This window comes from Solanum tuberosum, unplaced genomic scaffold (assembly GCF_000226075.1).
Source record: "Solanum tuberosum cultivar DM 1-3 516 R44 unplaced genomic scaffold, SolTub_3.0 scf00056, whole genome shotgun sequence".
Classification (NCBI taxonomy): Eukaryota; Viridiplantae; Streptophyta; class Magnoliopsida; order Solanales; family Solanaceae; genus Solanum; species Solanum tuberosum.
Window position 1 is genome coordinate 1,608,221 of NW_006238986.1, and position 11,580 is coordinate 1,619,800.

The 11,580-nt window shown below is 33.6% G+C and overlaps 3 protein-coding genes and 1 long non-coding RNA gene across 10 annotated transcripts in view; 1 reads left to right on the forward strand and 3 right to left on the reverse strand.

Moving 5' to 3' along the window:
* Positions 1 to 3,087, reverse strand: part of LOC102606399 (DCN1-like protein 2) — a 20,392-nt gene extending 17,305 nt beyond the window's left edge. Inside the window, exons 1-2 of the mRNA XM_006344858.2 lie at positions 2,890 to 3,087; positions 2,768 to 2,829 (exon numbers count right to left, since the gene is read on the reverse strand). Of these exons, the coding sequence (XP_006344920.1) occupies positions 2,768 to 2,829; positions 2,890 to 2,892 (65 nt within the window). The 5' untranslated portion in view covers positions 2,893 to 3,087. The remainder of the gene's footprint in view (positions 1 to 2,767; positions 2,830 to 2,889) is intronic.
* Positions 3,088 to 3,209: 122 nt separating this feature from the next.
* LOC102578403 (uncharacterized) lies at positions 3,210 to 6,804 on the forward strand. Of its 7 annotated transcripts, XR_001473170.1 has the most exons (6): positions 3,210 to 3,409; positions 3,486 to 3,602; positions 4,421 to 4,693; positions 5,456 to 6,194; positions 6,302 to 6,383; positions 6,485 to 6,804. XR_001473170.1 is itself a non-coding variant. In XM_006344860.2 (5 exons), the coding sequence occupies exons 1-5, from the start codon at positions 3,351 to 3,353 to the stop codon at positions 6,513 to 6,515; spliced, it is 309 nt and encodes a 102-aa protein (XP_006344922.1). In that variant the 5' UTR covers positions 3,210 to 3,350; the 3' UTR covers positions 6,516 to 6,804. The 7 variants fall into 7 exon arrangements, 3 of the variants coding, with proteins under 3 accessions (XP_006344922.1, XP_015163112.1, XP_006344921.1); XR_001473171.1 differs by lacking the exon at positions 5,456 to 6,194; XR_001473172.1 differs by lacking the exon at positions 4,421 to 4,693.
* A 357-nt stretch (positions 6,805 to 7,161) lies between these two features.
* On the reverse strand, positions 7,162 to 8,764 carry LOC107060137 (uncharacterized). The gene is made up of 2 exons (XR_001473174.1): positions 7,412 to 8,764; positions 7,162 to 7,319 (listed from the first exon to the last, which is right to left on the reverse strand). It is a non-coding gene; the product is annotated as an uncharacterized lncRNA (long non-coding RNA).
* Positions 8,765 to 8,786: 22 nt separating this feature from the next.
* Positions 8,787 to 10,589, reverse strand: LOC107060136 (uncharacterized). Its single transcript, XM_015307625.1, has 3 exons — positions 10,399 to 10,589; positions 10,211 to 10,292; positions 8,787 to 9,960 (listed from the first exon to the last, which is right to left on the reverse strand). The coding sequence occupies exons 2-3, from the start codon at positions 10,254 to 10,256 to the stop codon at positions 9,500 to 9,502; spliced, it is 507 nt and encodes a 168-aa protein (XP_015163111.1). The 5' UTR covers positions 10,257 to 10,292; positions 10,399 to 10,589; the 3' UTR covers positions 8,787 to 9,499.
* Positions 10,590 to 11,580: the final 991 nt, after the last annotated feature.

The following is an 11,580-nucleotide window of genomic DNA, read 5'->3' on the forward strand; positions in this document are numbered from 1 at the left end:
ATATATGTACTATACAAAGGGGGAGAGAAGAGGTAAATGGGAAAGAGAGTTACAAGGTGGGGAATCATATCCCTACAACCAAATGGGAAGTTCAGGTAGCCGACTAGTTCGGTTACTAAAAGCCATTATTCCACCTATTAAAGAACCAGTGAATAACAACCTAAACTTATGTTTAATAACCAATAAATACGAATCACTCTGATACTTCAACACGTCCCAGAAAATAATAGCATAAAACAAAAAACCAGATAAATAGATGCTCATTTTGCCTTGTATTTAAGATGCATAAAAGCTGCTGAATTTCAACATTGGGTTCAATATTGAAGTGGTAACAACATAGAGAAAAACCTCCCATCGGTTTTTCTCTTTATTAGTGGCATTGTTTAATATTATCTTTTACACAATATATTTTTATGACGGATTTATGCAGTAAATGAACTTCCTAAGCACTAAAAGGTAGCATCAAATTTGCACAGTAATAACAAAAAATCACCCCTATTAGTTATCTTATTCCTATCACTACAACAAAAATAACTTTTAGAGGTCATAAATATACACATTAACAAAGAGTGTCTTGAGTCATATACTTCACATGGTATCAAGATCCATATTAACTCTCACAAGTCCTTTTTTTTATGATAGCCCTCCCACCTTTCCCATTAAATGGCCTCAAACATCTCCGCCCTCAATTCTGATGCCAACACCAACACAATTGTTGTTTAATTTAATTTTGTAACCTAGGCACCCATCAAATTAGCTGGCACCAACAACTCCATGCTTATGACCGATCACAACCTTTATGGCAATGTCAATGATTCTCACCTGCCCCTACCCGCATAGTATCTCAAAACAATCAAGATATCAAAAATCCTAAGTTTGTTACATGGTATCGCCAAGGTTGAGTAATCCAACATGCTATGTTAGCATCAGTCGATGTTGTTCAAACTCTTCAAAATCCTTGCCGCACCCGTGTCAACACGACATGGGTATGTTAGGTGTTTATAAAGAATTAAATTTTGTTAATGTTAGTTCAAGAGCTTTGTAATAAATCGAGATATATACTTAATATGTCATAATATACATTTATTGGTCGTATCCTAGCACCTGTTTCTGCATTTAGATCCATACCCTTGAATTCTAAATTTTATGTGATGAAAAATATGACCTTTAGATCCGCATCTGTATCGAATACCCGCACTCGAGTCTGAGAAACTTAGGCATCAGTTGATCTAACACGTGTTGTTACTGTTGCCGATCTAGTCACTGTGTGGGATGCTTTGCATACTGCATATGCAAGCATATCTCAAGAGAGAATCCTTAGTTTACGTGATCATATGGCTCATCTCTCCAAAGAGCCTTCCTGTTGCCCAATTATCTCCACTAAGTTCAATCTCTCTGCAATGAACTTGCCACTATCAAGGATCCAAAGTCTAATGAAGAACTCTTACAAAACACTACCATACACGGCTTTTGTCGGCATGCTACCCTAGCCTACCTCATCTAAAGGTATTTTAGCCGCCTGCATTGGGATCAAATTGACTACTCTATGAAAGACGAGAGAAGAATCCAATCTCCCCTGTCTGTTCCATTCTGAATGGTTGGTCAGTTGACCAGCATACATTGATTTATCGGATCAATTGTTGTAGTAAAGTGCAATGGACGACACAAAAGTCCCTTTTAGATAGTACCATCGACCGGAGATCCCACTACGAAGAAATTCTGGGAGATTCGAAAGTAGTTTCGAGCTCATATTTGTCGTCAGTTGAGAATGGAAATTGAACTCTATTAGATCAAATCTTATGTTGCTTCCAGTAGCTCTAATTTAAAATGCTTAGGCTCGAATACCTCTGGAACAATAAATAGTACTTTTAAGGATCTTCGTGCTTCAAAAACGCAACGTAGTTAGGGGTGAACTGTGTTTTATTGCTGCTAAGCTTCCGTAGTAAGAGCATGACCACTTATAACCACTGTTGTCAAAGGTGTGCTTAAGACCTGAAGCAAAGCTCAAAACGTGTTGAGCACTTCGCCTCGCTTAATGTGTGGTTCAGTGTCATCACATTTTTCCTTGCCAGTGAGCTTCTTGAAAGAGGCAACACTAAACAATTGATCCTTCACTTTATCGCAAGTTCTTTTTGATTTTTTTTTTCATATAGTTGTCACTCGTTTTTATAATTCTAAGCCTTGAATTAAACATATATATTTGTATTTTTTTCCTTTGTGCCTTTTTTCGTTAAAGCTCACGCTTTATTTGCACTTAAAACCCCAACGAACCTTTTGCGCGTTTTGAACACGGTTTATAACTGAATTATTTGATAATGCCTCCACCCTTTCTAACCTTGAACAACTGTGAATTGAATAACCTATCTAATGGGGCTCACCCCACAAGCACCAAACACTTACCTTTTTCTCTTCCTTCGGCTTACCTCCACAAACACGCCGCTTAGGAGCCCTACTCATATTTTAAAGGCGTTACTTCAATTTAAGCGCAAGCGCCCCTTGTATTTCATAAAGTGGTTGTAGTCAAAATCCTAGCTTGACATTGAGCCAACTCCAACATTGCTTTTAATTAGGTACAAATGCCTCTCCCACAAATAACCCTAAAATCTTACCGGGAATTATGCTTAGATCAGCAAATATAATAGTTTTTTTTTTTATGATCATTGTGGTGTTAGGTCAGCTTACTACGTCCCACATATCAGGTAATTCTATCTATAAAGGCCAACTCAAATAAGAAGCAAATTTTAAAATTCAGTGAGGACTAAGGTACCTTGCGCCAGTGTGAGCCATGAAACTCCGAACAGTACCCTTGCGCCAAGATCCCAACTTGTGCTGCAAAGCAAATAACAATTAATTATTTTTTTTAAAAAAAGATGAAGAATTAGAACGCACCATTTTTACGATTAATTGTTCCTTCGATGATTTTCGATTCCTCCTTCAGCAATTTCTCCTTTTTTTTTCTTTTTCTTTTTTGTGTTATAGTTAGGGACTCTAAATGTTCAAAAGTTTTCCAACAATTGGAGAAAGCCCATAAATTTTGGTGAGCGCATGGTATTCTTCAATAGAAAGGCGAAATAATAGTTAGACGCGTAACAAACAATAGTAATATATTTGTCCTCAGTCACACTTTTTTTTTTGGATATATTTGTCCTTTCCATCCTATTTAGGTACGTATTTATTCTTGAATAGTTAAGTTTCATATTCTCATTTTTAGTGGCACGCCTACATGTATATATAGGAAAAGGGAATAGCACACGCCTGGTGTGCTTCCCTGTAAAAACATTGAAGTTGAAGGGTTATTTCTGTCATTTCCCTTTTCTGCATCAATTCTAACGCCTCCTCCATTGTTAACCATGGGCCATCTCCATCTGCTCTCTCCTCTTCTTCTCTTCTCCTTCATAGTTGTGTCCAGGTGAACATAATTTACACTTGAATTTATTTTGATTCTGCAATATTGCATCAACCTTAACGCCTCCTTTGATGTGCAGCACCGCCACCCACCTCCAATTTGGCCGACCGCCATCTTCGCACCTCGGTTCTCCTCTCCTCTTTGCTTGTTCTAAATTTTGCACTTTGGTGGAGTCTACAGCTGCTTCCTATATCAGGTGAGCGTCCTTTACACAAATTTTACGGGTCTTTTCGTTGCTTTGATTCCGATTCCCTGACTCGGCCTCTACTATTTGATTTCACAATCCTTTTGTAATTCGCTTGCCTGCAACAATTTCTTTGGGTCTCTTCGACTTTTCTTTTGGGCCACCGTTTCAACTTGACTTTGGGCTTCTCTATATTTTTAAGCTTTTTTGACTTCAAACATTTTTGTATTTATCCTATATCGACAATCATCATGTGTACAATTTAAAAGAACACAATTTCCTCTCTACAAAGCTCAAGGTCAAACATTATATTTTGTTGGAATTTATATAATATAGTGTATAATAAAATTATTCCATTCACTTTTGATTTTGTTAACTTCATCAAACTTTCCTCTGCAAATTTCTACTGCTACTCAAAAATCCACAATTCACTGAAAGATTCAAAGCCTGCAACTCTTCAGTAGTTTTGAAGAAGCAAATCTGAAAATCACTCATGCCATGGTATTTCAAAGATAACATTTTTATCCGTTTCATAGAATTGACAGTAAAGTTAATTTATAAACTTATCAGGTACTGTGGAGATTTCTGTAGTAACGAGAACAACAAGTACTCTCAAAAATATTTTAACTAGATCTGATACTGCATTTCTGCCCCCATTCCATATCCATATGAAATAGAATTATTATGAGTCTAAATTCAAATATAGTGGACTTTTTTAAACCTTTACTCTAGCTATTGAAAGACTACCTAAAGCACACAATAAAACTAGATATGAAAAAGTATGCAACAACCTATTTGATGTTTGTATATTTCTTCTGCTTGCTTTGCAGTGAGTGCAACTACTACTCCCCACAGGGAACATGCAGGTCAGTGTATACTGGGAGAAACCTACTCTTTTTTCAAAAAATAACAAGATGTTTTGATCTAACCCTTATTCACTGGCACTATCACCTGATTCACCATTCTCAGTTGAAAATTGACAATACCAGGGCATTATTCGTAGCTAATCCTTTTTTATAGTAAGCAAAACAAGTCCATTCAAGAGGCAAATGTTATTTATCAGTGTGTTATTTGCCAAGTTGATAAACATGCTATTTTCAACGGTTAGTCTGCTCCTTGATCGTTATAGCTTTTGCCTTTTACTATGTGCACATAGATGACCATGATAAGTATAGGGAAATAATACACAAGTTGTTTGCAGATGGTTCTTAGCCTAAGTTTATTGACAGTGTTTTTTTTTTTTTTTAATGAAGTATTAACAGTGTATGAGTAAATTTAAGAAATTATTGTTCTCCAGATGCTTTGATTTTGAGAAGTGAGTTTCTGCATTTAATTTCGAAACTGTTATGGATTAAATACCTCCTTATTCACTTTACCAGCCTGATTAATTCTTACTATTCGCTCCGTTCCTTTTTGGTTATCATAACTTCCTTTTTAAGAGTCAAATCATATGAATTTGACTAACATTTTAAGATGTATTTTTTCATCATACTGATATACAAAATGTTGCAATTTATAGTACTTTCCGTATAGTTTTTGAATATCTATAATCGAATAACTATAATCTAATTTAGCTTTGAAAATTAGTCAAATTGACTCTCAAAAAGTCAACATGACACCTTAAAAGGAGTGGAGTGAGTATCATTTAAGCACAGGTCAAGACTTCAACCCAGTTTGTCTACAACATTGGTCTTGCTCATGTTAATTCCAGAGACCAACTTCTTGAATGGGTCTTGGCAAAGTCATTGCTAAATTTGTGAGTCTTTAGATTGAACCACAAAAGCAATATATACATTTTAATTTCATGTAGCAACTATAAAAACACATCCTCTGGCGAAAATTGTATGCCTAATTCATCTTCGCAGGGTTATCGTTTATCCAATACAACAACAAATGTTACACTTTGTACATGCCTTATGAAGAGTAGGCAGTTCAAACTATGTCAAATAGTTAATTCAACTGCCTACGCCTACTGACGACAACAGACAACAGCCACAATATTTGATTATGAGTGAATCTAATAAGTTTAATTTTTCATTCTAAAACAATACTACTACAACCCTTTTTTGCCTCTCATTTCCAAAATGGTTGTTCCCAAACAAAATACGTCCTGCAGACCAACCAAGATGCATACTCAACTCAATCACTAAAATGCTCCACTTTACTTATGAGCATAACATATTGTAATAACCTTCCCAGTGATTTTGTTTTTGTTGGGCCCGGGAAACCCTTACTAGTATATATATATGTTTTTTTTCATTTAAAATTTTCGAGTTTTGGGCTAAATTCATCCCTTAACTATGACTAAGGCTTAGGTTACTATAATAGTTAACAAGAAACATCCTTTTAGTATTTAAAATATAACAAAACTCAGTCTTCTGTCTATTTCAGTTAAAAAACTAACATTGCTTTTGCAAAAAGTGATTTTCTCTCTCCCATATCCCTATTTTGCCCCTCTTAAATCTATCCCATCGTCTTCCATATTCAGCTAAACCAAGAAGGAAACTCAATATTTTCTGAACTTCACAAAATAATCAAGATCAAAAACAATTTTTTCTCTTCAACAAGAGTTGAAAACAGGGCAGAGGGCTATACACAAACTAGGTAAAGGAATAAAAAATCATTGAAAAATTTCTAGTTTTTCTGATTCGAAAAATATTTGCAATTTTCTATTTTTCAAACTAAAACATCTTCGTTCTTTTAAACACTAGATATTGTGGGTTGCAGCATAACAACTAATCGGAACCATGTTGCTTCGAAGTTTAAGTGGTTGATCGTCCACACCCAACTATGGTATTATCGATATTCAAGACATTTTAAGGATTTTTTAATATAATTTGCAATGCCTTTCATATTAATTTATAAGTATTACTGAGATTATGTAACTTTTTCAGTTGGCGAGATGAAGAGACTAATGTAAACTAGTGAGGAGCATAGACAAGCAAGCAGAGCCTACCCATCGTGTGATTCGAACATTCTCAAAAATGGTTGATCTAGAAGCACAACTTCAAGATTATTACAAGAATTAGAAGCAATTGGCGAAGAACTATCTATGGTTAAACAAGATAAACAAAACTGGAAGTTGCAAAGGGAACATAATGAGAAATTGATATAGCAGTGGAAGTAGTTGTTTTATGTTATGTTAAACTCACTTGAACTTCTTGTATTAAATTCATTATGTATGTTCTTCAAGTTCAATAAAAAGCATTTGGTATAGTCTAATCGTTTTTTCCTTTTCACATCTTGAGCACTTTAAACTACCAAATAACCACTGAATAGGCAAAAAAAAAGTAACAACATAGTAAGAAAAAAACATAAACCTGCAAAATTGCAGAAAAACAACAAAAAAAACTGGTAAACCAGCAGCAAAACAGCAAAAAAATGCCCAAAAAAAACCAAACGAGTAGAAAACTGAAAAGAAGAAAAGAAACTCATGATTTTAGTAAAACAGAAAGTTAATGTAACAACAAAGACACCACAAAATAAGCAAAAAACAGCAAAGTCTAGTGTCATTAAATCATCATAAAGCTAAAACATTTTTCATTAGTTCCATGCACAAGAACATAACAAATGAACAACAAAAACTAGTCACATATCATTAGTTTGATACATCAAATATCCAAAAAAAAGATCCAAAGCTAAAAATGTATTTTCTTCAATGTTGCAACTTCATAGAGAAAATGGAAAGCTCTGACGTTGTTGGCTGGCTTGAGATGTACCTCTTCTAACCTGAAATAAGAAATTAAAATATTAAATATGAATAGTTATACAAGTAAGCTACAATAAAAATAACTTAAATATGAATATTTGAATATTCTTACCGGTAGCTTTTCAACATTTTGGCAACTTGATGCTTCCTCGACCATGATGGAGTCCAAACTACAAAGGTAGTCCAACGGATGAATTTCAATGTCATCTGAAGAGAAACTGCAAGTTCTACTGTTGTGGCTAGGTTTACCACATTTTCTACAATCAACTGATTTTTGTTTCCGTTTTAACTTCATCCTGCTAGCTCTTGGCTCATCATCTTCTTTCCTTCTTAATTTTTGTTTCTTTCCTTTCTTCTTATTATTCAAGTAAGAAGGTGGAAATTATGGAGGATTCAGTGACTTAGGCCATAAATCAGGGCCATTCATGGGCAATATTGAAGCGTCATAAATTTTTCGATATGTATCAACCTTGTATCAATCATCAACATAGTTTAAAACCTCATCATTTTTCAACCAAATCGAGGATATAGCATGTTTACAAGGAACTCCTGATAATTCCCATTGCCTACAACTACAGGTTCTGTTATATAAGTCAACAACACAATTATCACCTTCGACCGGCCCAATTACCTCATAGTTCCACATGTTCGACCTTTTGGGAATATAATCAGCAACTTTCTTCATAGTTTTGACCAACTTCTTCTTAATAGTAGGACAAATATCATTCAAGTTCCATTTTTCAGCTTTCTCCCTATTAGAATTAATTCTTGTCATGAGTAAGTGCCTAATGGTCTCCAGAAGTTTAACAATTGATTTATCTCTTGCATCAAGAATAAACTTATTAAAAACCTCACATTAGTTGTTCAAAAGAATGTCACATTTAGGAAGAGACGAGAAATGTGATCTTGACCATTCACTAGGCACTTTAGCAGAAAGCCATGCATAAGCATCTTTATCTAATTCAAACAAATCAGTCATACAAGCATCAAACCTGTCAATAGTTGTTGTTGAAGTTGCCTTCCAAAGAGCATTTTTTAAAGCCATTCCAGAATATCCAGCTCTCTTGAAATTGCTATGCAAATGTCGCACACAAAATCTATGAGAAACACCAGGCAACACTAAATCAAAAGCTTCAATGAGCCCTTTTTGCTTATCTGACATAAAAGTCCACAAGTATTGCTCTTCAATCTCAAGATCATTCATCAAGTAGGTTAAGAACTATTGCCATATTTCCTTATTTTCTTTCTTGGCTATTGCATAAGCCATTGAAAAGATGTTATTATTTCCATCCAAAGTAACAGTTGATAGCAATTGTGCCACATACATAGTATTCTTCATCCAACATCCATCGACCCCAATAATCTTTCGACAACCAGCCTTAAATCTTGTTTTACAAGCTGCAAAACAAATATAAAACCTCTAAAATCTCATTGGCGTATTCAGAATCTCATTTGGAGTTAGTTTTATGAAAATAGAAGTTCCAGGATTGGTTAGAACAATTTCATTGCAATAATTCCATAATATACCAAACTGATCATTTATATCTCCATCGATCATTGCAATAGCTTTTTCCTTTGCCCTTCTTGCTTGATGCATACTCACATGCAACTTTAATTCCCTACTCAATGTATCTCTGAATTCGGATGTTTTCCAGTTCTTATTTGATTTAATTCTATCAACATACTTCCTTGCAATCCAACTAGAATTGATGGTTTTGTTGTTATAGTTCCACCCAAAACAAGTATGCTCGGAAACAAACGTCTTGATTTGAAAAGTAGATATATCCCTTTGCATTAGTGATCCCAATATCCTCTACTTACAAGCATTAGTTCTGCATTTGGCCCTAGCTCTTTCTCTGTCATCTTTGCTCCACCGAATTGACTTTCCTATTTTGTCTTGATTTGCAACCACGGCTTCCTTGAATTCCTTTTTGTTATCAAATACCATTCCCAGCTCTAATTCAGGATTAAAGGCACCTATTTTTGGGTTATGCTTTGGAAAGTTACAATCTTCAAATTCAGAATCGCAATCACTATTCAAACTCTTTGTATCATCAAAATCTACACAATCTGAGTCACCCTCCTCATTCTGCATCTTTCTATGCATCTCTTCACTTACATAATTTTGATTTCCATCATTTTTCTTCTTTTTCACAGTTATATTGATCCCAAACGATTCAACAAAAGGATCAACATTTTTTTAAAATAACAGATCATCCTCCTCCAAAGAATAGTCAGAATCATTAAAATCCTCATCGTCAAATTCATCACTGTGTGCCTCTGTGTCATTTGCCACCAAAGAATTCTTTTTCATCTCATTGCCACATTGATTATCATCATGATAAAAATTCAAATGTTCAAAATATATCTCAACTACTCTATCCTTTGGAATGCAAGTAACAACTTTAACGGCTTCCATATTACTCCCAACTAATTGAACCTTATAAGAGTTTAAACCATACTTGTGCCAAAATACCACAGATTTCTTGTCATAACCACATTGTTCCGCCATATTCTTAAAATCTATTAGATTAATCATTGTACTGTCGACATAGTCAAAGTATTCGATTTTTCCACCTATGTAGCCTCTTGTCGAACTACGCACAAATGATCCACCATGATGTACTTTAATTGTGAAAAACGATGACTCATTCATAAAATCTGCATATATACTATCAAGTTATCAACGGTGTAAAAACTGTTATTTATACAAATATAATACAAATCAGAATACATAAAGCCAACAAAGAACTACAAGTTCATTATAATGAATATCCAGAAAACAAAACCTTATATATCAAATAAAAAACTTAATATAGCTTTTCAAAATCAATAATACTTAAAAATCAATATGAAAGGCACTGCAAATTATATTAAAAAATGCTTAAAATGTCTTGAATATCGATAATACCATAGTTGGGTGTGGACGATCGACCACTTAAACTTCGAATCGACATTGTTCCAGTTAGTTGTTATGCTGCAACCCGCAATATCTAGTGTTTTTTAAGAATGAAGATGTTTTAGTTTGAGAAATAGAAAATTGGAAATATTTTTCGAATCAGAAAACTTAGATATTTTCAATGATTTTTATTCCTCTACCTTGTTTGTGTATCGCCCTCTGCCCTGTTTTCAACTCTTGTTGAAGAGAAAAAATTGTTCTTGATCTTGATTATTTTGTGAAGTTCAAAAAATATTGAGTTTCCTTCTTGGTTTTGCTGAATATAGAAGACGATGGGACAGATTTGAGAGGGGCAAAATAGGGAGATGGCAGAGAGAAAATCACTTTTTGAAAAAACAACGTTAATTTTTTAACTGGAATAGACAGAAGACTGAATTTTGTTATATTTTAAATACTAAAAAGGATGTTTATTGCTAACTATTATAGTACAAGGATGTAACATAAGCCTTAGTCATAGTTAAGGGATGAATTTAGTCCAAAACTCAAAATTTTCTTCTAATTTAATTATTATATCCAACCCAATGTTATACCCATCCATTTAACCCATAAAATGCAAATTTTAATACTTTTATTTCATTATCACTTTCCCAAGGAGAAAATCATCTTCTTTAGAAATACTCGAGAGTTTTCTTTATTTACAGAAAATGGAACTCTACTCCTCTGTAGGAAACTGGGTCTGTTTTGGCAACCAAAGAAATGGAGAAAGAACTTTTAATTGTTCTGCTTCAGTTTTACTTGATTTGTCAGCCCTTTGTTTTCCTCTTCCTCGAGTTCATGATGATGATGAAAGGAAGGACAATAGTTTGGGTAGAAGGACATATTCCATATGTATATCCAATTGTTGAAATTGTTGAATTTAAGGTTACTATATTTATTTGTGAATTTTTGGCGTAAATTTTATATTTTTATTCATATTTTTTCTATTTTTTATTAATAAATTACTCATTTTCAAAATTTACCAAAAAAATAAAAATTAAAAAAAAATTGTTGAAATTGCTGAATTTAAGGTTACTATATTTATTTGTGAATTTTTGGCGTAAATTTTATATTTTTATTCATATTTTCCTAGTTTTATTAGTCAATTACTCATTTTGGGATTACCGAAAAAATAAAAATTTAAAAAATTGTTGAAATTGCTGAATTTAAGGTTACTATATTTATTTGTGAATTTTTGGCGTTAATTTTATATTTTTATTCATATTTTTCCTAGTTTTTATTAGTCAATTACTCATTTTTGGGATTTACCGAAAAAAATAAAAAATTTAAAAAAATTATTGAAAATGGGTCGGGTAGTTTATTTAAAGGGAAAACTACATAAATCT